Raw genomic sequence first — 27,220 nt, 5'->3', positions numbered from 1 at the left:
GATGGTATACACTGAGATATATATATACCTATCAGGCATAACATTATGACCACCTTCCTAATATTGAGTAGGTCTCCCTTGTGCCTCCAAAATAGCTGTGACCCGTCAGAGAATGAACGTGGGCCTTTTGAGGGTGTCCTGTGTTGTCTGGCAACAGAATGTTTATTAGTGGGGGTCTTTGGGTCCTATGGATTGAGGAGAGGGGCCTCTGTGGATCGTCCCACAGGTACTTCAGTTTGGGATCTAGTGAATTTGGAGGCCAGGTCAACACCTTGTGCTGTTTTTCATGTTTTTTTAGTTGTTCCTAAACTAGCAATGATACTCTTTGATGCTTGACTGAGTCACCCCCACCCCATATATGGGGGTGGGGGTGACTCAAGGAGCCTGGTCTGGTCTAGGTGGGTGCTACATGTCTAAGTAACAGCCACATGAATGCCAGGGTCAAACGTTTCCTAGCAGAACATTGGCTTTTCACAATATGGTTAATGTTATTTACTTCTCCTGTCAGTGGTCATAATGTTATGCAACTTATGATCTACTTAATAAAAGTAGACTACTTCTTCTTCCATAATACAGAAAACTAAAAGGGCATTACTGGCATTGACTCATCATCATTAGATACACCTGTGCTCTCCCTACTATATCAGCCTGGCCCATGCTATACAGCGATCAGTGCCTATTATTTCCTTGCTTGTCTCTTTAAGTCGCCATCATTTCATCATGTCATTGTGTGTGTATTTCATCAGAGGAAGTTTGGACGGACGAGGGTGTAATGACGGGCACCGGCGGCTCGCTCGGCAGTGGGAGGACCCACCGCGCCATAGGAGGAGGCGAGGCAAAAAAAGTTGTGTCAACTTTTTGTGACAGCCGAGTGCAAAGTGTCCCACAGCCACGGTTAGCGGCAGCAGCAGCAGCAGCAGCAGCTCGGAGGAGGAAGATGGCGCAGCGCCGCGGCCGTGCCACGTCTCGGTTTACTGAAGAAACACGAACATATGGCAGAACTGTGTCCTCGCCATCGGTTTGGCTGTGCTTGTGTCTCGTGCTGTTTCCTCGCGCCGCAGAGGCCGGACTGTACACCCCTTCAGACCAGATCGTCTTGTTAACTCCTGGGAATGTGGAGTCGTTTTTGGTGAACTCCACGGCCGCTATGGTTGTGGAGTTTTACGCTTCGTGGTGCGGGCACTGTATCGCCTTTTCTCCGGTTTACAAAAAACTGGCGAGAGACATTAAAGGTTTGTACGGACCTGCGGCCAGTCACGTAGCTGCTGCTGTTTACACTGGCAAATAGTACTAGTCCAGCAGGATCACTCACAAGTGCTTTATTCAAGCCGTCAAGAAGTTTTATGACTAAGAATCTGTAATTCATTCCCTTATCTCTAATAGTTCTTTGGTTCTTGTGTGAGTGGAAACTCTGAGAACACCAAGCTGCTGTTTCAGTCTGTGCTTTAGTGTTTTTATTCTGCTCGGCGCTGTCGCTCTCCAACACATCCTCTAGCTGAGCCCTGCTAAAAAGAAATGTCACACAGCCATGAGAATAAACGTAGTTAAGATAGCAGTGGAGCACAAAGTTTCCAATGATGGCACGGGCAGTGTATTTTACTCTTCACACACAGTCAACAAATGCAACTAACGGCTTGGTGTGCTGAGGCAGTGTCACCACAAAAACATGTCAGATGAGTTATTTGGTACCAGAAACTCTGATTACACATGATCAAACTGTTGTCTTATTTCACAAATCTCTGGAAAAGTCTTTCTTTGTTGTTGACCCAATTGATAAACAGCAACAGTCCATTCAAGCTGGATTTATCCTTGATCAGGCTGGTGGACTTTTGTATCGACACACAGGGCATTAGGGGAGCGCAGTGTCTGTAGGCTTCACAGGGCACAGTAGAGAGTACACTAAATATTTACCGTCGCTCCTTCTCTTGTTTGTCTGCTCTCCAGAGTGGAAGCCAGCTGTGAACCTGGCAGCTATAGACTGCGCCGCAGAGCAGAACAGAAAAGTCTGCATCGACTACATGATCAGAGGGTATCCCTCCATAAAGGTACCACACTGCATATGAACTCTGCACGCACGGTGTCCCTTTCTTCTTTTCATGGTGTATAGTAACTGACTCATTTATTCAAGAAAGCTGATGATCAGATGGTGAAAATTAGTCTGAAAAAAAAAGACTGCTGAAGTTTTCATGCAAATTTTTGTTGTCTTCAGTCAAAATAGTATTGTCATGGTTTTTCACAACTCCTAAGATAAAAACCAGCAACAATCTAATCTAATTATAAGATCTAATGAACTAATGATTAAGCACTTCTCTACCTTTACTTGATTCTTTTCAACATTAATGAAAAAAAGGGAAAAACACCCATTATTTTGTCCGATTCAGTGCTATTTCTGCCATGTAGAGGCCACTAGCTTTCATTAACGCACACAAGGCTACGCAGAGACATGTCCCTTCTGCTAGTCCCACAAGGTTCTTACCCTTCTATCCCACGTTATCTGGACTGGCTACAACGATAGGAATGTCTTTTTCAACACTCATCTATTATCTAGTTGTGCAGTAAGTGCTTAGTCATATGTAAGCAAGAGTATTTGACACATGAAAACGTGGCGGTGAACGCACATTTAAATTAAATTTAAATTCCAAACGATGTGCGCATGGAAAAAAAGTTGTTAAAGAGCTTCATCCGTACTGTTTTCTCGTAAGTCCGTCTAATTAGTCGCCGACGCTTGAAAATGTATTTTCATATTTAAAGAAAAAAGAATGTAGTGCGGAAACTATGTAAGAGCAAACCTAAGAACAAAACTTGGAGATTCAGATAGTGCAGTTACAACAGGGTGCTCCCAGCGGAGTTCACTTTTGCCTGATCATCAGCCACATAGCAGAAACCGTCCCACGTCAAACATCTGTATTTGTTGCATATCTGTCTGGTCAGCAGCACCAGTGTGTGCGCGTGTGTGCGCGTTAAAGGCCCTGCTCTCGATCGTTCAGTGAAAGCCGCTGAAACAAAGAGCCCCTTCTGTTTGAACTCACAATGGAGCTTTAACATCTGCGACTCATTTTAGCCAGGAAGGATTTGGAGGTCAAGGCGGATAGAGAGGAAGCCCCCGGCTCCCCTTCCAGCCACCACCACCACCACTACTGCAGAACATTACACAAGATGTCTTTGCTTCTGTCATGGTTGTGTGGGGGCCGTCTTGACTGATCTCACTTCTCTCTCTCTCTCTCTCTCTCTCATCTGCCTTCCTCTTTTTCCCCTCTTTACAGTTCTTCCATGCCTACTCCACGTCTGATTCTGGAGGATTGGAGATTAGAGGTATTAACTGCACACACAGTTTCAGGCGCTTTCGGTTTGTTTACCCACAGACTCCACCTTACATTGAGTGAGACGGTGTGGTTTTCACAGGCGTCATATTTGAGTAATATGTGTACTGGTTTTTATTTAGATGTGCAATTTGTCACCCAAGTGGTGATAAGTCTTTAATCAAGTTATTTTGACACCCGTTTGTAACTGTTAGCACTGTGCGCACTGTTTATTTCACACTTACCTGCTAATGCGATTGCCCCTGGAGCTGTTCATTGTGTCTCAGTGATAATCCAGCTGCAGAATCAACAGCAAAATATCACGCTCTTCCAGATACTTCTCGCGATGTCCAGGGTCTCCGTCACAAAATCATAGACAAGTTGGAACACCACGGTGAGCCCTGGCCCCCCGCCTGCCCCCCGCTGGAGCCCATTAGGTGATCACACAAGCACAAATGCACTGTTGGTTTCTTTTAAGGTATTTTTAAGAAAATGTTGGTAGTTTTGTAGAATTTATTTATTTTTTTCCACCACTACCAATTAGTAATTTAGCAAAGTAAGTTGTGAATGGGATGCATGCACAGAGCTTCATCTACTTTATGTGTATTTAATCCTTGCAGCTTACTGTCTTGCTCTTGCAGGAATTTGTAAACGTGACAAAAAAGGCAACAGGCATGACATAGTGATTGAACAATCTATTTAATGGCTTGGGAGTTAGAAAGTTGCAGCTGTAAAACCTACACTGCAAGTTTGACACTGGAGCATTTTGCTCCTTGGAAGACTTCACTAGTTTATCTTTACTACCAGTACGACCACAGACATGCGTACTGTTTACAGTATGGGCAGAACATGTGATGGTTCAGCAGGAAAGAGAAGCAGGAAGTTGGGTGTATGTCTCTTTTTTAGATTTGAACAGGAAGCACCATTGATGTTTTTCTTCTTCTTGTTTTGTCCTCTGTTACTTGATTTGAACCTTCATGCTTTCCTGCGTCAGAGCAAAAACTCCCGCACGATTGAAAGTCGTGTGTCTGGAACATATTTTAAATTGTTTGGCATTTGTGCTATTCACATACAAAGATGTGTCATGAATCAGTAAAATCCTATCCAAATGAAATAAGAATTATTTAACTATAAAGAAACTATATGCTTGACGTATTTAATGCTTTAATTAGTTCTCTACTAGATCAATAGTTACTGAAATCCCTTTATCTTGTGGGGATGTTTGGAGTGTCTCTAACTGAACGTCAGATCTGTGATCCCGGTCTTACCATCGTGCGTGTGCTCTTCTCCCTCCAGCCAAGCGGAGATTGACAACTTCTTTCAGACCAACAATGTTCAATACCTGGCCCTGATCTTTGAAGATGCGAGATCCTACATAGGCCGAGAGGTAACGGCTCACATTCCCCCCTCACCTGAGCTGTGTGTCTTTGATATTCTGCTTTCAAAAGTAAAGAGAATACAGTCACTGATGCATTCATGTACAAACATCCAGACTTATGGCCTTTGAGGGAAAATAATGTAACGCCTGAATAAAGGCCGTCTCTCAACCTTTTCCTCCATGTGTGTCCAGGTAACCTTGGACCTGTTACAGTTTGAGAACATTGCCGTGCGGAGGGTCCTGAAATCCGAGCGCCGTCTGGTGACCAAACTGGGAGTGACTGAGTTTCCGTCCTGCTACATCTATTATCCTTCTGGCAACTTCACCAGACTTAAAGTGTGAGTGCTTCTAGTAGCCTTTACCTTCGACTGCATAGTGCAGCGCTTTGAAATTTATCCTATTTATACTTTGAAGTCTTTCTAATCGGCCTGCAGGTGGGTCCTTCCATATGATCTAGCTCCTGTTCAGGTTTCCTCCTGTTAAAAAGGGAATTTTCCTTTCCACCGTTGACACGGTTGATTTAACAGAAATATAATTGCAGTAGTAGTTTTAAATATATTAAAAAATGTACATGTGTTTCTCAAAGTGTCTCCCATTCACAAATTCTTCCTTAGATGGTATAAATAGGCGTACAGGGGGCTCTTTATATAAGTAGATATGTTTTAATGCGTAAACTGAAACGCCCTTTCCTGTAAAACCAGGAAACATCTGTTACCATGGATATGCATTAGTCACTTTTCCCCTTCCTCCTGGTATAACATCCAAAAAACTTTCAGAATGTGCTATATAACAAATAACTGATTAATAGATGCATGCAGTGCAGTGCTTTCATGTCATCTATAGACGGACAGATTCTGCTTTGTGTTTCTCTGACTGTCTCCTGTTTAGTGACCCCGAGCAAAGTTTTAATCAGCCAGAAAATGAAACACCTGTGTGTTGGTGTGAAGAACGTTCTCTTCTACAGCTGTGTTTGTATTTCCAAGTGGCAAGACAAAAATTGAACTAGTGCACGGTGTCCTTACGTGCCTGGCACTGCACCACCCACATCATGAGAATCAAGTCGGCTCCAGTGCGCATTGTCTGAGGGTTTTATTGTCCAGTCACGGTCCACGCTGGTGCAGCCTTTAAAATGACAAAATGTAAATAGACAAATGGAGGAGGCTAGGTTGCAGTTGAGTCAGACTGATAGTAACCATGGCAGAGCAGTAACAAGTGCCACCTCCTCTTCAGCAGTATAATAAAAACATTTTCTCCTGATGCCACCCGTGTCAATCAGCTTAGAAGAGTCTTCACCAATCATAGTCTTCATAAGCTGGAAGATATTACTGTGTCTTTTTATAGATGGAAAACACAATCCATATAAATGTAGATGATGCTAAGCTTTTTATACTGGATACTGTGTACTAGCACATTGGAAAACCCTTTAATGTGCAGATGTTTCGAATAAGATGCAGTCTCACATTCTGCTTGAGGGACTCTTATTTTAATCTCCAAGAACAGCTCCTCATGCTGATCTTTTTTCACCAAGAGGGACCAGCAGGTCTTCATGAATGGACAAGTGTCCGTCACGACCTTTTGTCTCAAGCGGGTTCATGTCAAGGCTGTGTGTGTCACCCCGTCTTTATCGCGTACAGTTGACAGCTGCAGGACTTCTCAGGAAGCCAGGTTTCATGATCATGCTGTCCTCTTATTGCTGCTTCATGGCTCAGAGTCTGATCATGGTTCCCCATTTCCAGAATTCATTAAATTGTGTAATAATAATCTTGATCTCAGTGTATCAGAAGCAAATGAAATGATTATTCAGACACTGAACATAAAGCCTTTGTCGTACACAGTGAAGTCTTGCGGATGTCCTGGAACAGTATTTGACTGTCATGATAATACAGAGACTGTTGTTCAACACTCGTGAGAGGATTTTAATTAACTTTAATTGTTTGTTGATCAAAAGTCTTAACTTTGCCTCTTGCGTTGGTTTAATGGATTAAAATCGTAAAACATTCAGGATAATTTGATTCACACAGAGACTCGAGTTCCCTCTGGGAGAATCGGCTAAAAGAGAAGGAGGCAGTATTATCAGCCAAGCCTTGCCAGGTTCACTGATGCCTCCAGGCCTCTGTTTTTATGTCATTTCAAAGCTTTATTGAGTTTATTCAGTTTAACAAGTATTTCCCTTGTGCAATCATAGCTCATCTTTTTTTTTTATAGCTTTTGTACCTGTGCCATCTGAATATGTGCACATCTACAGAAATGCACAGAATAAGGCACAGCTATGATCTAAACTGGTAACCGGGACAGGTGGAGGGGTGGTGGGGGGGAGGCACACATCAGTTTTTCCATTTAGTCTATAGATACAATTTGAAATTTGATGGGACACACCATAGACTGTATAAAGCTGGACAGTGGGACGGTGAAGCCAAAGCAAGTAGAGCTCCCCCTGGTGGCTGGTTGCATTATAGGTCATAAGCTCCACCTCCTCCATGTTAGTGGATGGGACTTGGGATGAACTAAAAAAACTAAAATACACGTCAAATATATATATATATTTTTTCAAGGATGATTTCAGTCAGTTGGGTCGTTAATATTATGCCATGTTGCCATGCCAGCGGCTCCTTGAAGTGGCCCCACTGGACCATGAGAGTTGGATTTTTTATTTATTTATTTTTTAAATCAGTTCTGTGTATAATCCAACATTTCCTTGCAACTGGTTGAAGTAGAGCAGAGCGTATTATTATTTAAACGAAAATGTGAGTGAGTCTGGAGGAAGTGTGGTCGGGTCATCGACATCGCGGCTCTGCGTGGCTCCACTCTCTGTGGAGACTCTGGCAGTACGGCGCCACCCATATCCCTGAGAAAATAGTGTCAGTTTGGCCAATGCAAGGAAGCGGGGACACGTTGTCCATATTTATACAGTCTATGGGATACACACACACATTAGTACACGAATTACGACAAAGAACCCACTGCTGAGTCGATAATGTGAAATGGCCAATACCCCATCTCCATGGCAGTTTTTATTGACTGTGCCCTTACATAAAAACTCCTACGTATTCTAATGTTTACATTTACTACACCTTCTCACCTCATTTGATTCATCTTGCTGCCATTTATGGACTTATGTATGTGTCTGTGAACTTTATCTTTACTACATTTTAAAGACGCGGATAGATGTGATTGAGAGGTGGCTAATGAATGTATCTTGTATACCCTCTATGTAGTAGCTCTTTTTCTTTTTTTTATTCCCCATCTCAAACTTTTTCCTTTTAGCCACACAAACATCAAGTTTATTCCCCTTCGGTTCCCATTGTTCCACACTAACAGCTTTGCTTTCTGCCGAAAACCTTCGCCGCGTGCTCATTATCTGAACCCTATTCATGAGAATACTTTTAAACATCTGGCCTCTTAATGGGATCAGAGCATCAAAATCGCTCCCATTATTCACTATCAGAAAGCAGCGCTGATCATGCCTCACCCTGCAAATTCATCTCCTGTTCCTGCCCCTTTGTTTGGCTGTTTCAATAACTTGGCATGCAAAGAGGACTCGTTTTAGTTGACAAATGCAAAAAGGAAATGATTTATTGCTGATTTATTTATTCACCCGCCATCTCTCCCCTTCCAACCCCCCTCATCTCCATCACTGTACAGAAGGGAGGTTTTTTAATTTCTTGCATGAAAACAATGCCATTGCTTTTCTGGCTTCACCTGCCAAACAAGCCCCAGCCGCACACAGCGACAGATGGCCTCCCATCATCACTGAATGTCTGATTGATCCTGGGAGAGCAGAGTGTGCTTGTGTATATGTGTGTGTGTGTGAGAGAGAGAGAGAGGGAGAGGGAGAGAGCGAGGGACGGAGCATGCAGGGGCGTCTCACATCCGTCATGCATGTAATGTGTGCTGGTCCCAGGTGAATGCATTCCCTCTCAGCCCACCCTGATGCCTGCCTGCCTGCCTGCTGGCCCTAGGGATCACTGGATGAATGGCTTTCCCTCCACATCTGTACACTCCCACCAGACACGCAGGTGTAATTGAGTCCCGGGCTGGTGTGAGTGAGCGCTGGCCCAGAGTATCCATCCTCCTTATTACCATCCTGTTTGAGTTTACGGTTCTCTCTCTCTCTCTCTCTCTCTCTCTCTCTCATCTCTCTTCTCTCTCTCTCTCTCTCTCTCTCTCTCTCTCTCTCTCTCTCTCTCATCTCTCTCTCTCTCTCTCTCTCTCTCTCTCTCTCTCTCTCTCTCTCTCTCTCTCTCTCTCTCTCTCTCTCTCTCCATGGCAAGGCGAGAAAGCAAATGAGAGGAGGATGTGAGGGGTAGAGGTGGAACGCACATTAATGGCTGTGGTTCCGTTGCAGGGTTATCACATGGCTAAATGAGCTCTCTCAGCTCTATGCTGCTCTGGCACCATTTGCTCAGTATTTAAAATACATTCCCGTAAGAGGGTGAAATATATGGCCATGAAAAAATACAAGTCATAAAATAGTTTTTATGGCAGTGGACTGCTGAAACAAAAGATTGAAAAAATAAAAAAATAGTTCGAGGTGCCTTGCAGAAGTGTAGAGAGATGCAACACATGGTTGTACAAAGCCTAAACATGCTCCAGACCAAGAGTGTATCACTACTGTAGTATTGCACTTGACCTCGGGGTCGGTCCTCACTTTTCCTTCTCTTCCACAGCATATTTGAGGTTCGCACTTACTACTCTTACGCCCTCCAGAGGCTGCCAGGGGTGGTGCGCTCAGGGAAGCCCGCACCGGTTCTCTCAGGCAACATCACAAACAGCACAGAGGAGGCCTGGAGACCATTCAACAGGTATGAACGACGCACGCCTCAAGTTACTGTGTTTCTCTAGTCTTTTCATGTGTAACGACGTTTGCCTGTGTGCCCAGGTCCAGGGTATACATGGCAGACCTGGAGTCGGCGCTGCACTATTCCCTGCGTGTGGAGCTGTCTGCTCATACCGTTATCAAAGACCGGGACCTGACTTCTCTCAAGAAATACATCTCTGTCCTGGCAAAGGTAGTTACCAGCAATCCAAGCATGCACACAATAATATTATACAGTATGTTGTATAATAGTATTATGGTAAGATAATGGATGATATTAGGTCACAAGGTACAAAATAGTGCAGAGTTTAAATTGGGAAAAAATGGGAACAGAAATGTATTCAAATAATCTCCAATGCATCTATCTTATATACTTTTACATGGATTCTGCTGACTCCTTTATCACTGCCATTGTCTTAGAAAAACAGATCTGAAGATTGGTAAAAAAAATAAAAATTATGAGCTTTAGCAATACCTTAACAATGCACTTCTAGATGCACCCAGTATTAATTTATTTGAAGATTTCAGCGCATCCATCACAGAGGACGTTGTCAATTCTAGTCTGCAGAAATTTGCAGTTACAGCAGGTCACCACTAGATGGAGAGTGAGACAGCAGAATGTTCACACTGTAGAAAACTAAATGCTGCTCTACATGTTGAATTTGCATCCAATGCATTTATCTTCAAGTTTACTTGTTTGCTTGTTAAATTTACTTTGTTTTTAGACGCCCATACAAACATGCACATGGTAGTGAAAGCAGAAGAGCCACTGACTCGCACATAAGCACAAAGAGTCTCGTGGGTATTGTTGACCCTATTGCTGCTGGCTCCCAGGGGGATTGAGGCATGCCTGCCACCCACTCGCCGCCCACAGGCTTTAAAGCCTGATACTTGTAAAACCTTGCAGGGATGCACAAAACACTACCCTTCCTCCTCCTCGGGCTCATGCTGTATTCCTACTTGTGGTTTTGCACAAGCACCTCTGTAAACAGTTGAGACTGTGCCAGTCCTCTGTGGTTTAAAAAACAAAACAAAGACCTATTTCACCTAAGTCACCCTTTCCCCGTTTCTCTCTTTTTCTGTTTCCTTTTTAATTTTTACACGTTTTTCCCCATAGTTGGATATTTGTTCGGTCATTCGTCCTTTAACAGTAACTGTCCCACCTCTGGCTGCTTTCTTCTTCCTCCCTCTGACGTGTGCCAGCCAGGCAAACATGTTGTGATGATGAGGCCTGACCTGCTGGCCCCGTCCCTATTGGCTACACACCAGGATGTTTCACCGGGATGTTTCCCTGCGCCACCAATCTCTCTGATTATATCCCGCTCTCTTGGGAGGCGTCGTTGCGAGCTCATCTGTATCGGTGTATGTATGTGTATGAGGGGCGTGTGCGTGGGGCAGAGCTCTATGGCCTCCCATTAGCTCCAGTTTGTTTAGTCAATAGCGGCAGGTCCCAGTGGTATTTTTAGCTTGTCCGCCCACCAGAATGGACCAGCCTCTCAGCGCGGCTTTGTGTGTCTGAAGAGGAGGAGGAGGAAGCGGGGTCATTGTTGCAGCTGATCACGACTTGTGTCAGTCTTTATTGACATTCGACTGAGCGCTTTCGCTACAGAAACACTGAATGCTTTCAGCCGCTCGCCTTGTTAGCAGCAGTGAATACAAGACGTGACAAGTGGTTTGTGAAACGGGGTGAGAAAAGCGCAGGCACGCGAGAGGATAATAGTTTACAAGGCAGTCGGCTGCATGTACAATGAGTTTTTGTGCAAACTTATATAAAGAAATGACTTCACTTTGAGACTCGTCCGTGTGCAGTATGTACAGACCTGACACTTGAACTCCTGCTGTGAGTCATGTTATCAGATCAGAGTGAAAGTGACTCATGATAACTTGACCTCAGTGTCATGTCACTCTGGTGTTACATTGTCTAATCATGACTCATTTCAACCAAACTGTTAGTGGAAAATGAATTAACTTCCTTTTTTTTGTGCACTTTTAATTATGTAAGTGAGCAGGACTTTACAGTGCTGTTTAATTGACATAGTTATTTACTGACAATTTAGTACAAAACGTTAGACAGGTGTGATGGTCGACTTGTGAGTAGCATAGGATGTCTTAAATTATAAAAAAAGAACACTTTGTTTGCTATAATAATATTTGCTTCTAAATTTTAATTTAATTAATTTATTTTAATCTAGAAGTAGTTTCAGCTCATGTGCATTCTGTGCATCTTGACTCGATTAATACTCATTCATCCGCTTCATGTTTTCATCCTATTGCAATGGTCTTTCCAAGAACTGCAATTCTGTGAATTGTTTGTTTCTTTGTTATCCACAATCTCTCATCTTGTGTTTCCATCCAGACATGGAAACATGGGGAGGGGCTGGAGGGAGGGAGGTGGGGGGGTTGTTTTTTCCTTTATTCCTTTATTCCTTTATTTATTTATTTATTTTCACCCAGTAATAATATTACTAGATTTACTGTCTTGTCAGGCTGAAGCCGGATTTATGAATCCTCTACATGTATATGAGGATTAAAAAAAAAAGTGGATCTTGGGAAGCATGAGAGCATTACAGTGAGGTTTTTAAGGATTACACCTCTATCCTGCTTTTCTTGAAAGAAGCCCTTCTGCCCAGAGGGGACAAAGAGGCAGGGTCATAAAACAAAGAATTAAGGGAGAATTAAGGGAGTGGGCGACGTCATGTTCACATTTCCCTTATGATGTGAAGATTGTTTTATGTGTATTTCTTCAGATTTTTTTTTTTAAATTATTATTATTGTAGTGTCCCGTGTGTGTAGTGAGTGTGTGTGTTTGTAAAGATTTGGCTGCTGTTCACTGGCTTCCACTCTGGCACATATCCGCAGTGCCCCTCTATTCCTCCCCGCATGGATTGAAGTGGGATTATTACCAAGGGGCTTCACCCCTGTCTTGTCGCCCCGGGCCCCGGGCCTGGTCAGCCCCCTTGCAGCCAACAGATGCCCTCCCTCTCAGGACCCTCACCACGAGGAGCTTGCGGTTTCTCAAGTGCTGCTGATACTAATCGGATCAGGGATGACATATTGCCAGGGTGAATGGGATTGTCATGGTCCAACCGGGACGGGGGGTTGGAGGGGTACAGGGTTAAAGGAAGTGTGTTTGCATGTATTCTCGAAACAGATGTAGACGATCTACATCTCTAGTGTAGAGATGGTAAAACTGTAGAAATGTATTAATCGGTAGGATTAGGTTTGTCTCGTGTACAATTTGATCCACTAATCAGTCAGTCTGATGGTCCTGACAGGTCAATATCTTTTATTTTGTTCAAATAGTACCAGCATTGTTTCAGTGATGTTTGGCTCGAGCTGAAGTAGTTATTGCACGTAGTAAAAATCCTTCCATCCAATGTTCTTCTGAATTCTGCCAAAACTTTTCTTCAATGCCTGTTGCTCTTGGCACAAAATTCGTCATCAAATCAAAGAAATATAAACGATACAACTTATTGATATTGATCCTGACGGCACTAACAGCAGCCACCGCTGAAAACTGGTAAACTGATTGATTGGCATTGTGCAGCATCAATGATCAAGGTCAGAGAGTCAGACGAAAGGCTGAGAAAAATAGGAATATAAGAATATATATATATATATATATATATATATAAAACAAATTGAGATTGAGGTGAGCAACATGAAATCGACTAATATCTGAGACCAGGAGAAAGAAGTGTTGTTGTAAACCGTAAGAGGAGCACGGTGATTGTTTTGAACAAAAACGCCAGACGCGGAGAGCTCATGAATAGCGTTGCTTGGCGATGCTGACTTAAACCTATTAGTGGAAAACACCTGCGTTTCCTCTTCTGGTTAAATTCATATGGCTCTTTAATGAGCTTTTCTGACTGCTTGCCATTCAGACCTCAGATCCACACCTAAACCTATTATGTCACTCTGCCACCAGTGAGCAGCAACCGTCACACGCCTTTGTGCGCTCTTTACATCCCAACTTCAGTATTGTGTGCACGTGTCAGGAGGAAAGAAAGAAATCTAGTTAACTCTTGGTTGTTAGACCCCATTTCTCATCTCTTTCTTGTTTTCTGTGACAACCAGTATATCTGTAGTTGCTGTAAGGCAGCTTATTGTCTCTATTTCATAAAAAAACAAAAAAAACAACGTGCATCTCCAAAATTGCAATTTGATTTGCAATATCTGTTTGAAAGCTCATGTTCTGTTCAATGTTTACTAGGTAATGGATTCAAATTGTGGAGTCAACACATGAGATAGCATAAAATATTATATTTTCTTTTGCAATTTTGTTAAATTAATTACAAAAATAAAATCCTTGCAGTGTTGACTATTAAGGTTTGAAAGTGATTTATCATTCAGGTCTTTTTTTTCCAGCATTGTTACAGCATTTATTTATTTATTTATTTATTTATTTATTTTTTAAATAAATAAGCCAATGGGGTTTTTAATATTATTCATCATCGTTTGAGTCCAAATTTGGAGATGCGTGGATCAATCATAGTGTATTTACTAGATATCATGTGATGACTATTGTATATTTATTATTATTATTATATATGGAATATCTTATAATTCACAGATTGCACACGGTGTGTCATCTGTCGCTGGTGAGAAAGACACTAACAACATTTTGTACAGGCTAAGTGGAGAAGTTTGGTGCAGACCTGACCACCGTTGGCCTTGGATAAGGAGCTTTGAGCAAATCAGTCACTGATAAAGTGGTTGTGGTGTAACATGCACACGGTTGACAGCGTTGATGCGATGAATGCCACGTGTGCGATAATCAGCGTACGCAGGTGCATTCAGTGAAACATGGTGGAGGGCAAATTAAAAAGGCTTTCTTGCGTTGCATCCCAATGTAATATGATGCAAAAACGAATCAGTTGTGTTTTGTCAAGTTATCTCAGTCTGTTGATTACCCCAAAAAAAAAAAAAAAAAAGTTTCCATGGAAGAAGCATATTTGCTTGTTGAAGTTTTGGAAAAAGCTTGATCCCTTTGCTGTGACTATTTCTGGGAAACAGGACTATTATCACAAACTGTTCCACAGAGAGGCTTACTTTAAATACATTTCTGCTAAATGTGCTTCCTGTTCTTAAAAGTCGTCTCCTCCTTCTGACAGAAGACATCAGCTGTTTCTATTGTCGGTGTCGAGCGTGTGGAAAGACGCGTTGTTCTGTGTCTGTCTTTATTCTGTCATCACTGGTCTCAGACGTCCATCACCTGGATTTCCTCTCCCTCTTTGTGTACCCGCTCTGCTAGTTACAGTATCGTGTTTCCTCAGCGCTCCGGTCGTTGCCAAGGTGATGGTAGTCTGACGAGCAGTAAATACGCAGCCTGAGCAGGGGAGTGCCTAAGTGGTTGTTAGTGGCTTAGGAAATGGATCTTAATGAAGGAAGAGGCTTAAGCTTGAACGGTTGTCACATTTACTGAAATTCTTAAAGGTCCTGAGAAGAAAAAAACACAGAATAACAACTTTTGTCGTGGCCCGTGCACAATGTTGTTGGAAATAAGTTGGTAACTGCTAATTCAAGCCTGGTACTAGTAGTTTTATTTTAAGGCTTGTATTGATATGAACAGTTCAAGTAAAGACGTGTGAATCTTGAGCTTGAACTGCAACTTTAACACTTAATATTTAGTGAATGGATACAAACATTAGCAGTTACCTAAAGTTATGTGATGCAGCTAATACTATAAACTAGACTCATAAACAAACTTCATTAAGATTTATCGACTGTAATTCTTGCCAATAAATAATTCATAAATTATTAATCCATTAATCTGTCATCAACTATTTTTTGACTTAACTATATCTGCGTCGTTTGCCATGCACATGCTTACAAGGAGTTTAGGGGTTTTAGCTGCCTGCTCAAGGCACAGAGGGGATTGAACCAGCAACCTCATGGTCCCAAAAATGCTTCTCTAACCACTATTTAAATTTGTTTAGTTAAACTAACTAATTTAATTTAATAAATGTGTGCTGAAAGAATAAATAATTAAAGCAAAAATGCCAAATAATCATCTAATACTATAATTGTAAGCATACAATGAAATTATGAGTGGTGCAACACAGTAAGAACAGGATGATAGATGGTTAATAATGGGTACAGTCAAAAATAATAGTCTTCAGATAATGTGAGTGTGTTTGTTTTGTTGTTGTTGGACTAAAAACAAATTTCCAATTGACCATAATCATTTTAACCTGTGCCCATTGTGCCGTTTTCTTCCTGCAGTACTTTCCGGGTCGCCCTGTGGTGATGAACCTGTTGAGGTCTGTGAACTCCTGGCTGCAGGGCCAGACTGCTAATCAGATTTCCTACGAGGCGTTTAGAGAGATCCTGGATAACTCCGCACAGGTAAGCCAAGACGGAGACGGATGACTGTAAAATCTAACTCTGACACCGTGCATCCTTGTTACAGTACACTTCCAAATTACGCTTTCATTTTCGTGTCCTCGGTCCGTGGAATTCATTGGTTTCGGAGGAGTCGTGTCGAATGCATACTGCATGTAGGTAGTGCATGAATACAAATTGAGGAAGAGTGCAAGCAGAAGAAGGCAAGCATCTGAAAGGAAAGAAAGGGAGATGAGAGAGTAGCAGACAGATGAGCAGCTGCAGGGAGAACAGAGGGCAGGTCATCGCAAAAAGCAACCAGATGGATTTGAGGACGTCTGTCTGCTAGCGGCATCGCCGTTTCCCTGAGCCACAAGGTCACTTGTCAGTCTGGACGCTCAATCAGTTCAAAACCGTCTCACAGTGATGCCTGTTTTGTCAAAGAAATGTCAAAATGTGAACTTGACAATTTCTATTAAAACCGCCTCCAAACAAGTTGAGAGAAAATATTTCTAAAGACAAGCACCTGGATATTTTAATACGTACTTTGCCCTTGTCTCGGTGCCAGCGCATACAGCTGAGAATCTATGCGCTGTTGTCTTTGGAATGAAGCCTGCATGCCTCCAGTGTACGGCCCCTCGCAAATTGAAAGAGTCACTTACTTACATCATTAGCTTTTAGCAGACAAATCAATGGATCAATGAATCAATGGGAAGGTATGAATAGACTCCGCCTCAGAGGAAATGCACTCTGTGCGCACACACACGCGCACGCACACACACCAAATCTTTAGTATTGACATGTGAGTAACCCTGTCAATCACGCCGGCGATGGTGATGCAGTGCAGCGAGAGAAACGACTTTGTGTCAGAGAAAATATGTTGTTGGATTCAACCGAGGTTCGTGGTTAGAGATCTGGATAGCTTGTGTTCATTAGCGGAGGGCTGAGCCATTAACCTGAGATTGACTTCTCATTGATCAGCAAAAGTACGGCTTTCATTAAGTCGAACAGGTTGGGAGATGCTGGTGAGACGCTTTTACTTTTTAGAGCTTTTCTGGGTTTTTGTCTTTTATAGAGTAAGTAATAAGTCTGTTCATATTTTACATTATTATAATTATTCCAAAAGAAAGTCATGGGTTTCTTAATACTTTTTCCAGTCCCTTATGCAGCCCCCTTATTTAGATTGGCCAACTGAAAATAATAGAAACACTCGTTTAATTCAATGCAGTTAAACAGCACCACAAAACTACGTCCTCCAAAATGATCATCCAGTTGAATTACCACCTTTCTAAGGCTGTTTCAGTATAAACTGAACAGGAAAACAGTCATGAAAGGGGTTTTAGTGTAGAACTGTTATGTATTATTCACTAGGGTACCTAATGTTTTGACAAGTGGGTGCAGGGGGCTGCTGTGGATCAGTAGGCAGAATGAGTTGTCCATTTAGTTTTATTCTTTTAGCATATGTTACTTTAATAAGGTTTTATTTAACCTTAAATAAGGTTAAATAATGCTTTTGTTGGAGGTAGTATACAGTATATCAACATGTGGAGCCATCCATAGCACCTGAACATCTTGTGTTTCCAAATGAGACTGTACGACAGTCAAACTAATGTAACTATATCCACTTTTAGAAGCTTTAAATACCATTTAGCTTAGTAATAGAGAAAATCATTTAAATCATTTGTGTCTACTTTAGTTCCCGTTAGGGCTGTGTGCTCCTCTGGGAAAACTACAAGAGGTTTATTATGGAAAATTGTGGAATTGGCTGCAGAACTCCACTGCTACAAAAGAATATGTCATTCAGATCTTACTGATGTGTTTCTGGATGACAATGCAACAATTTTCATCTTGTCATTGGATTTGGTAGCCACTGGGATATAACCAGCCTTTTTCTTTGACCTGCTTTCACTTAGCTTCTTCCTATTTTTCTGTAATTTGTCCCTTGATGTCTCTCAGGCTCCAGACACAGCGCTGCCTGAAGGGGTGAGGTGGGTGGGCTGTCAGGGCTCTCAACCCCAGTTCAGACGTTATCCTTGCGGGGTGTGGACTCTCTTCCACGTTCTCACCGTCCAGGCGCACGATGCTGGAGGCTCAGGTAGGCACACACACACAGAGAATGTGAACTTCTATGAATGAAAAGGGCCACTGAGAGTTCACCAAGGTGGACTAAGGATGAGGGCTTTGTGGGGCATTGTAAATGAATTAGCCCAGGAATGTCTGACCCGAGTGAACATCCCACCGAGCAAACAGTGAACACAATACATGTACACCTTGACCAAGTCACAATGATGTTTATTTTACTTTCTGTTCTATGTTTCTAAAAATTGAGTCTAATTGTGTTTGTGTGAAAAAGGATTATGGTAGATTAGTGGAATGTGAGTGGTTAATAAAACAGGCAGATGACCAGAGGCTCCTCTCCTGGCGGGGACGTTAATCTGCCTTCACTACACACACCGGCAAACACACACACCCGCGCGCACACACACAGAGGTTAATCCCAAGGTTTACGCACCATCATGTGACCTGCAGATGGACTGGCCAAAAGGGGCGTCCATCTGGCCCCCCACAGACCACCAGCTTAATGGGTGCATACACACAATCTGCACCGTCTTGACCATAACATAAAACTGAACGTTATTCCCATCCACACGCGGCACGCAGTGTCAAAGGTGTGAATACAGTGCGGGAGCCGACCCATTGTTATATTCATAAACGGCACACGCTCTTGCACACACTTCCGCCAGCTGTACGGTTCATCTAAAGGTCCTGCTAAGCCGAGAACAAAAGCAAACAGCTGAAGAAAAATATGTTTGTGGACTGTTGGGCTCCTGAGACAACAGCCTGGCCGCCATTCACACAGAGCGTTAACTGCGTTTAATCTCCAGATTGGGTTATCCCATTCTCAGATTATTCATCTCAGTATGGGGTTAACCCAGCTCTACGTTACTCTGGGCCCACATAACCGTGGGAATCCACTCCATTCACGCCATTAGCAAGCAAGCTTTCAGGCGGCAGCTCAGGTTTAGGGTACATTTATAAGGGCAGGTGCTTTACATAGAAGGTAGGGATTTCTGATCGTTGTGATGAATATCTGGGAAAGCTCTCAGATGTGTTTCTAGATTTAAAAAAAAAAATAAAAAAAAGTTATTGGTGTGTTTGGAATAAAAAAAACTTTCTATTCTTACTGCAACATGCATACTCATTTTGATTAGAGCAGCTCAAGTGGACTGATCTGCTGTCGTTTCCCTCCAGATCCTCAGGAGGTTCTCAGCGCCATGAGAGGCTACGTCCACAGCTTCTTCGGCTGCAGAGAATGTGCCGAGCACTTTGAGAACATGGCGAGGGACAGTATGGCGGAGGTGGACACGCTGAGGTCGTCAGTCCTGTGGCTGTGGTCCAGACACAACCTCGTCAACAACAGACTGGCTGGTAGGAGTCTGCTCCATCATCTGTAGCTATTGAATCTGCTTATTATTATTTGGGGGTTTCAATGTTATTTTTTAAGGAAATGGACCCCTACATCGCTATTGTGTAACCTAGCAAGAGTAGCATAGGAAGTCAGGACTTGACAAAGGGTAGGAGGCCTCTGGTTGACAGTCAGCAGACAACAGAGGGTTAAATTACAAACTTGGTGCACTTTTTTCTGGAGATATTCCTTAAAGTTTCAGCTGTTCTTCTATTGTGTTCTTACTATGTTCTTATCTGTGACACATTTCTGACTGAAACATCATGAACGGGCTTTAAATCAAGTCCTTCAGATGTGGATTGCTTCAAAGTGAGTATGTGGCTTCACAAATATAACGCGAGCTAACTAACATGTCCTCCAAAATTTTATAAAATGACTGAGGCAGAATTGTAATCAATATTACGCATATTATGCATATGGTTAATAGAACATTTAGTCATTTGGCTTTAAATTATTCTAATTACACAAGTAAATCCTTCTCAAATGTTGGAAGATTTTAGATTTTTCAATACGGAATTAAAAAATGTCCGTGGGTTTCAGATTGTTGCTCGGACGAACAACTTAAATCTACAACTATACTATAACTGACACTTTTCACTCGTCTAGCATTTTATAGGCAACAAAATTAATCTGTGATTTTAAAATAAATCGTTAGAGCCATTAAGAAAAGGTGCAGCTGATACTTTGTACACTAGCACAGAGATACACATCTCACCTTACTAATCCATTAATACCCAGTCACCCTCCCACTTTTTCCCATCACATATATATATTTCCCCTTTTCCACATTACTCTCCCGAGTCTCGTTGTCCAGACCAATGTGATCCTAAGTATTACCTTCCTCAATTTTTGGGGGGACGTTCTAGCTTCCTCCCGTGGTCACTTAGCCCTCGTAATAGGACTAAAAGTGGGTGAGGGGAGGAAGGATGGATCCTCAGATCAGACACCAGCTGTCACTCCGTCTTAGTCCTCCAAGTATCATCTGCCTCCCCATTTTCTCTTGACCCCCCCTCTGCCATCTTCCGTCCTTCTCACACCCGTACTTTGGTTATTGCCCTCACCCCACTGCTCCAAACTATTGTCTAAACAGTCATCAAACATTTCTTGACTTGTTGACTTGTGTCTTCGTGGCTTCCCATTCAGGCCATCTTTACTAATTCATCACAGTCCCCCATTTATAAATCTCCAAATCTAATTTTTGCTTACAACAAAACTAGCAACTTTTACTGCTGTTAATCTGATCCCAGTCCAGATTTCTTTGTCTTAATGTCTCTGCATGTTAAAGTTTTCACCGTGCTGCGTCAGCACATTACACTCCTTCACATCAGAGTGCTAAGCAGCTCCTGAGCATCCCTCCTCCCTCGTCTGTGTTCATATGATTTTATTAGGCACAGCGCTGTCATTAACAGCCTACTTTGTTAAATCACTATCTTTTGTTTGTGTTTTGTTGACTGCCCCCTCTTCTATCTCAGGGACAGCTTGTGTCCTGAACAGCAGGGGCCAGACGTACGCACATCCCTGAGTGTGTCTGCTCCCCAGACACTTTAACACCGCTCAGCCTCCCCCCTTCGTCCATCCGTCTTCCCTCTCTTCCTCTGTTTCCGCAGCCTTCTTTCTCTCTTTTCCACTCACCGTCTCCTGAGACTCATATCCTCCGCTTGACAAGTAATAGCGCAGCATCTTCACGGGATAGGTCCCCCAGGAGCCAGCCCTCTTTGCCTGCACACACAATTCCCTAGGCATTGTGTGGCAGCAGGTGGCAAACACCCTGACACAAGCCACACACGCTTCCCCACCCTTTCCTCCCCCCACTCTACCGCACACACTCATCCTTTCTGTCTTTCCAGCGTGGGTCAAGCTGTGGCGTGTGGCAGGGGGAGTTAGTCACGGTGGAGGGTGAGTTAGGGTCCACAGGGGATCAGTCGGATGAATCGGAGGGAGAAAGAGGGAGGAGCCGAGGGTTTGGCTGTGTTTGTTGCAATGAGCGGCAGCATCTCCCTGAGGAAAGCGCACTCCATCCCTCCATCCACTCAACCCCTCCTCTCCCCTTTGCCTAAAGTGGAGCTCTTTAGCAGGCCTCCCCGCCCCTCCTTTCAGAGGCAGCCATGCATGAAAGAGCAGCTATTTGTAAAGCAGCCGAACAATTAATTTAACTGGCAACAAAGAGGCCCCAGGGCCCTCGGCCTCCTTGCACCGGCAGAATTAAGACTGGTGGCAGCTCAGTCCTGTTGCTGCTTGTCAACAGCTGAGACTGATTCACATTTCTATGGACAAAATAGCACTGCAGCAGCAGGACTGTGTGCTTCCCATGCAGCACGCCGCACATGGTCTTTGATATGGACGGGTTTTGTTGTTTGTTTGTCTGCTTTTTATATCCTCTTATTTATATCCTTTTGTCCTATTCTTGAAAATAAGATAAAACTAAAAATTAGAGAGAGCAATTCATATTACCATTTCACTTTATTTTTTTGCATTGACTGAGCTACTTCAAGCATCACTAGCGTAGATCATCGTTTTGTGTCGTCCCGTTGCTGCTCGTGATGTCTTGCTCTCCTCCTACCAAACTAAGACCTCCTGTTTGAGGTGCCAACAGTTTTGTTTTGCTGCTCCTTTTTTTCCCCCCACACCATTACTGCTCACACATTGAGGTGTGCTATTGATGTAGCCAACAAACCACAGAATCCGACTGTCTCGCAGATTTCGACCATGCCTGTTAAGAATCAGCTTTGCAGTGTAGGGCTGCTGACTTGTCAGGTAGAGGGATTAACTATTCATTCATTCATTCAATCTGTAACCGCTTGTCCTCTGGAGGGTCACGGGGGGCTGGTGCCTATCCCTGCTGTCATTGAGCGAGAGGCATGGTACACCCTGGACAGGTCGCCAGTCTATCGCAGTCTAACACAGAGAGCTAGACAACCATTCACACTCAATACTCACACCTACAGCCAATTTAGAATTGGCAATTAACCTAACCAGCATGTCTTTGGACAGTGGGAGGAAGCCGGAGTACCTGGAGAGAACCCACGCAGACACAGGGAGAACATGCAAACTCCACACAGATAGACAGGGATTAATTAATAAACTGAAGGTCAAGTGAAGCAAAATAAGCTTGAACATGCAGCGTGGATGTATTGGCAAGAGAAGGACAACAAATTATATATATATATATATATATTACCTCTGTACATCAGAGTGATTCAGATAGATTAAGCAAATATGTTAAATCCTTTTATGTATTGTGAAAAAATGCGGCACGCCATTTTGTGATTTTTGCCATTTCTGTTAAGTAAAGCACAAGTTCTTTGGGCAAGTCCTATTCAGTATCTGCACACGGACTCACAGAGGTGTCGGTATTTAAGACACGATGGAAGCTGCAAGATGAAGGATAAATTAGTTTTTTTTTTCTTTTTACCAGTACATTTGGAAAGTCGAGCAAAAACCGCTCTCATCTTGCTAATGCATAGTTGCATGAACAGAGAGTCGCATGATAAACAATTCCCATTAGACCCTCAGTTCATATAACAAGAGAAAGCTAAACACAAGCAAATAAAATATTCCTTGATCAACTGGTTTGTGATTTTGCAAATTTGAAAAAATAATTCAGTTCAGCTCTGGCTATTTGTACTTGACGGTTTGCGCTACAGACACATTTCAGTCAGTCTATTGTGATTTATTCCTAAACTCTACCACTTATTCCATCATCCGATCAACATTGGAAAATTCCCTAAATAAGTTTTTGGCTCGATTATTTAAATATCCAACATCCGCTGCCCTCCCCGCTGGTTATGATGGCTCAGTGCGGCGAGCGCTGCGGTTGATCCTCACTTACAGAATTAGTGCTGAGGAAGCTAGTCCGACGTGCTGAACAATACATATTTATACCTGATGAATATGTATGCCAGCGGTGATGACATCTCTGTGACAGCCTATTGTGGCAATCTCAATATGGCTGCTATGACTAAAGTCACCCTGGCCTCTCAAATGGGGCAAGCTGATTAGAATAAGGAAGGGGGTGAGGGAGGGAGGGAGGGAGTGTGGGTGGTGGTGGGCTCACTCACCTGCTGAAATATATAAAAGCACACACAAACACACACACTCACGCGGGCAGCCCATCCAGGACAGTAAAATTGATGTATCCTTTATGTAAAGTACTGTATGCAGAGTACAAACACACATGCATATGACTGAGATTAATCTTGAGTGGTGGAGAGAAGAAGGGGGTGGCGGGGGTGGAGGTGGTGGAGGATGTAAATTGACAGTGCTGTAAAGTGACAGACCTGCTGCTGCTCTGCTTTTTCTTTTTTCTTTTTTTTTTTAACTCTTTTCTCTCTCTCTCACTCACACACACACACAAAGGCCTCTTGGTGACAACAAGCAATTTATTACTAGCTGCTGCCCTGTGCGTTTGTGTGTGTGTGTCCTTGTGGACGTTTGTATATTTTTGGTGTGTGCCAGTTTGTTTGCTTGCATGCATGGATGCTGGGGGTGTGTGTGAGTAATGAAGGGTGTTGGTGGGCACGTCTACATAAAAGAAAACATGTTAAAGGAGAAAGTTTCTAATTCATTAGAAGGGCAGCTCCCCTCTGAGGTTTCTGCTGCTCTCATGTTCAATTTGGAGATTGGACTTCCCTTTCAAAGGGGTGTAAAGGGACAAGACAGGTGGTTCAGAGCACCAAGGTCTGCTGCCTGAAAACAAGTGTATGCGCGCTTGTGTGTGTGTCTGTGTGTATTCATGTGTACGTGCGCTTGGGGAAGCTGTCCACTTTGCCCACATCTATTATCTCACCGTCCCTCCCACTGGGACATCCCAGAAGCCCATTGATCATTGTTAGACGCTGTCATATGAACGTGCGCACACAAAAATATCAATCCATAGATTACATGCGCGCGAACGCGGACAGATGATTTACATATACACACTTAAACGCATACGTACACATATGCATATAGGCACTTAGTTTTTACGAGCACCGTGACAAGATCAAATGGGTTCAGTGCAGATTGCATCCAGTCCTCAAAGCACTTACATCCTATAGTCAACGTGCCAACAAGGAGAATAAAAGAAACAATAGATGAAGCAGCTGACCGGAAGCTTCAGTTCTATTTCTGAGCTTTATATTATCTGCTTTAGTCAGTGACTGAAAAGGACATTGATAAAGTCACAGCGTGGGAAGAGGTAGGCTTGTAAATTCCTGTATTCAAAGGTGTACTTAAACTATTTTTTTAACAGATATTGTAAGTATGAATAGTGAAAAAAATTTCTTACAGGTGAAATTACCTGACTACAATTCACAGGACACTGTACATGGGAGTAGAAATAGAATACGTGGTACATTTAGGAGCAGCTGTGCAAGTTTATCACATTTAACATTTTTGCAGAGTAACGTAATCTTGAACTGTCAAATATAGCTGTATGTTTCCCTCCGTGTTCCCTCAGAGAAGGAAAAAAATGAGCTCAAGATAAAGGCAATATAAATAAATGAATAAAGTGTGCACATAAAAATGTAAATGTGGAAAAGGGCACGAGTCTATAATATCGCTTTTGGTTCGGTAATTCTTTTTACGGTCAGAGTTCAGCAGTCTTTACTTAATACAATAGTGCTTGATCTTTTTTCTCAGACTTTGCCATGCAGCACTGTGACCCTGTTTCTGTGTCTGCCTCTTCCAGGTGCGCTGAGCGAGGACCCGTACTTCCCAAAGCTCCAGTGGCCTATACCTGAAATGTGCTCGGCCTGCCACTCGGTGAGGACCAACGGGGAGCACATGTGGGACCTGAACCACGTTCTTCCCTTCCTCCTGTCCCACTTCTCCTCCAGTAGTATCCTCACAGGTACAATTTAACGCCGTAGTTTCTCTCAAGACATTTACCAAGTTCACAAACTGGACTGTTGGTGAAATCCTATTCTGTTTATTTTTATGAAGCAGTCTCTAGGTTTAACAATTATAATGCCAAAAGATGATTTATTTATATAGATATCCAGAAAAATAGATGCTGTGACAGATTGCACAAAATGTGGATCAATTCTGTTGATCATCATGCTGTAATTTATTTAATTATGGTCAATTTTCTTTGATTATGTGAGAATTTTGAGCTGAACCTCAGTTGATTTACAGAGGATTACTTAAGTGTCTGGTTCTGCATGATAGATCATGTTTGTAGAAATGATGTCTCTTTCCTTTCCTTGTCAGACTACCTTGAGACTGAGAGCCAGATTCTGGAAAAACAGAGGGAAAAGCATGCAAGTCTGCAGCAAACCATACCAGCTCTGAGGCTCATAGAGCGCAAAGTCAGAGGGGCGGCGGATCTTCCAACATCACAGCCCACTGCGCAAGAGGAGGAGGAAGAAGAAGAAGAGGGGCCACAGGACGAAGAAGAGGGAGCACAAGCTGGAGCAAGCGAGATGGAGGGTAAGGCATCGGAGCCAACACCCTGGGCCGTGCCTGAAATGGAGGTGGGTCGTGGCCAGCGACGGGCCCACAAGAGGCCGAGCATTGTGGGAATGAGGATGCGAGAGCCGAAGGAGGACATCGTGGATCTTGACTCGAATGTCAACAGGTACTACAAGGCCGGGGTCCTGCAGCTCGACGCCGCCAGCCGGGTAAAACAACGCACCCTGCAGAGGGAGAAGGAGCAAGAGCCCCGGCCCGTGGTCGGCTTAGGCATGGAGCTGGACGCGGGGCTCGGGATGATTGGTCTGCAGCTGATGGACGAGGACTTAAAGCTTGACGTGGAGCAGCGGCGGCAAAAACGAGAGCTGACAGGCCAGTCAGAGTTTATCCAGAAGGGAGGCTGGATATCTTTGCTGAACATCGGATTCTCAAAACTGGACGTCGGCCTGTGCGTCTTTCTTTATTTCCTTTCCTCAATGTGTCTTCTTGCCATGTACCTTTTCTTCAAAAAACGCTTCAGGTTACAGCGAGCTAAATTGGCCTTACCGTAAGCCAAAATGTCAGCATATCTCACCCGAGTCACCGCAGTCACTAACATCCATTAGGTTCATGTCAGCTAAGTTTGATTAATACTGTAAAGGGATGCGCCAAGATTAGCACAGTCCTCTTAACTGTTACCTACAGCTGAAGTGGGACACGGCCTGTTTCACTTTCAATGCCAACAGTGTGTTGTGTTAGAGAGGAGGAGGAGGAGAAGAAGGAAAAATTAGCAGATTACTTTCAAAATCAGGGCAGTTATTTAACCTGATGCTTCGTGCGGCCTCCAGGGCTTTTCAGGGAGCGCCTCAACTGTGACTAAATGTGTTAATAAAGATGTGTATTTCCATTCAGGTCTGTTTGGGTTTGGCGCTTCCATTCAACTTGCTCTTTTGATTCTGATTGACCACTTACGAAGGATAAAATGAAACTGAATATAGGATGGAAGGATTTCTTTAATTTGTATAAGTGTAATAAGTGTTTGTTTTTGTTGTTCTTGCTTTACTGAAGTTATAATTGTTAGTTTTTTGTTATTTCTTTTTGTAATCTTGCAGTAGGATGAAGATTCATACTACCTACTATTTTTCTTGCCTACAAATGAACTATTTTCCTTCTCCAGTTGGTTGCTGGGTGTGTTTATACAGTCTCACATTTACGAATTAGATTGTCGGTTCTTGAAAATGTGTCGTGGAAGGTACCAATATTTGCGATATATTGATTACTGTGACGGGACCAGAGAAAAGCAGATCAGTCTTGTAAGTTGTCCTACATAACACTGAGCTTTACGTAATGTCTTTGAATATTACATCACATTGCTGAGTCCACATAATAGCTACTCTTGATGAAGTGTTGTGGAGCAACAAATGTGTTCACACTGGACAAGGATTTAGAATAAGCAGGATTTGTTGTTGGCTTGTGTCCACGGTGAAGAGCTTCTGCTAGTCATCTCAAAAACACTGTGTTTTCCTGTTTGCTTCTGCCTGAATCAATAAAATTATTTTTGTTAAGGA

At 43.0% G+C, this 27,220-nt stretch overlaps 1 protein-coding gene across 1 annotated transcript; it reads left to right on the top strand.

Annotated features, from left to right (window-relative positions):
* Positions 1–46: 46 nt before the first annotated feature.
* qsox1 (quiescin Q6 sulfhydryl oxidase 1) lies at positions 47–27,220 on the top strand. The gene is made up of 13 exons (XM_084548363.1): positions 47–1,232; positions 1,945–2,045; positions 3,264–3,312; positions 3,634–3,736; positions 4,596–4,686; positions 4,870–5,015; positions 9,345–9,479; positions 9,557–9,686; positions 15,719–15,841; positions 17,774–17,912; positions 19,070–19,246; positions 24,952–25,113; positions 25,473–27,220. Exons 1-13 carry the CDS (start codon positions 773–775, stop codon positions 26,222–26,224), a joined length of 2,568 nt encoding a protein of 855 aa, XP_084404489.1. The 5' UTR covers positions 47–772; the 3' UTR covers positions 26,225–27,220.

Source organism: Chelon labrosus (assembly GCF_963514085.1).
Source record: "Chelon labrosus genome assembly, chromosome: 7".
NCBI lineage: Eukaryota > Metazoa > Chordata > Actinopteri > Mugiliformes > Mugilidae > Chelon > Chelon labrosus.
The sequence above is the reverse complement of the archived record's forward strand: the minus strand, read 5'-3'. Positions and strand labels throughout refer to the sequence as shown.

Excerpts from the sequence above, each read along its gene's own strand:
- qsox1 (XM_084548363.1), top strand. The coding sequence starts at position 773 with ATGACGGGCACCGGCGGCTCGCTCGGCAGTGGGAGGACCCACCGCGCC. Across the intron at positions 4,687-4,869 it reads GATCCTACATAGGCCGAGAG|GTAACCTTGGACCTGTTACA; the intron begins GTAACGGCTCAC and ends ATGTGTGTCCAG. Across the intron at positions 15,842-17,773 it reads TCCTGGATAACTCCGCACAG|GCTCCAGACACAGCGCTGCC; the intron begins GTAAGCCAAGAC and ends GATGTCTCTCAG.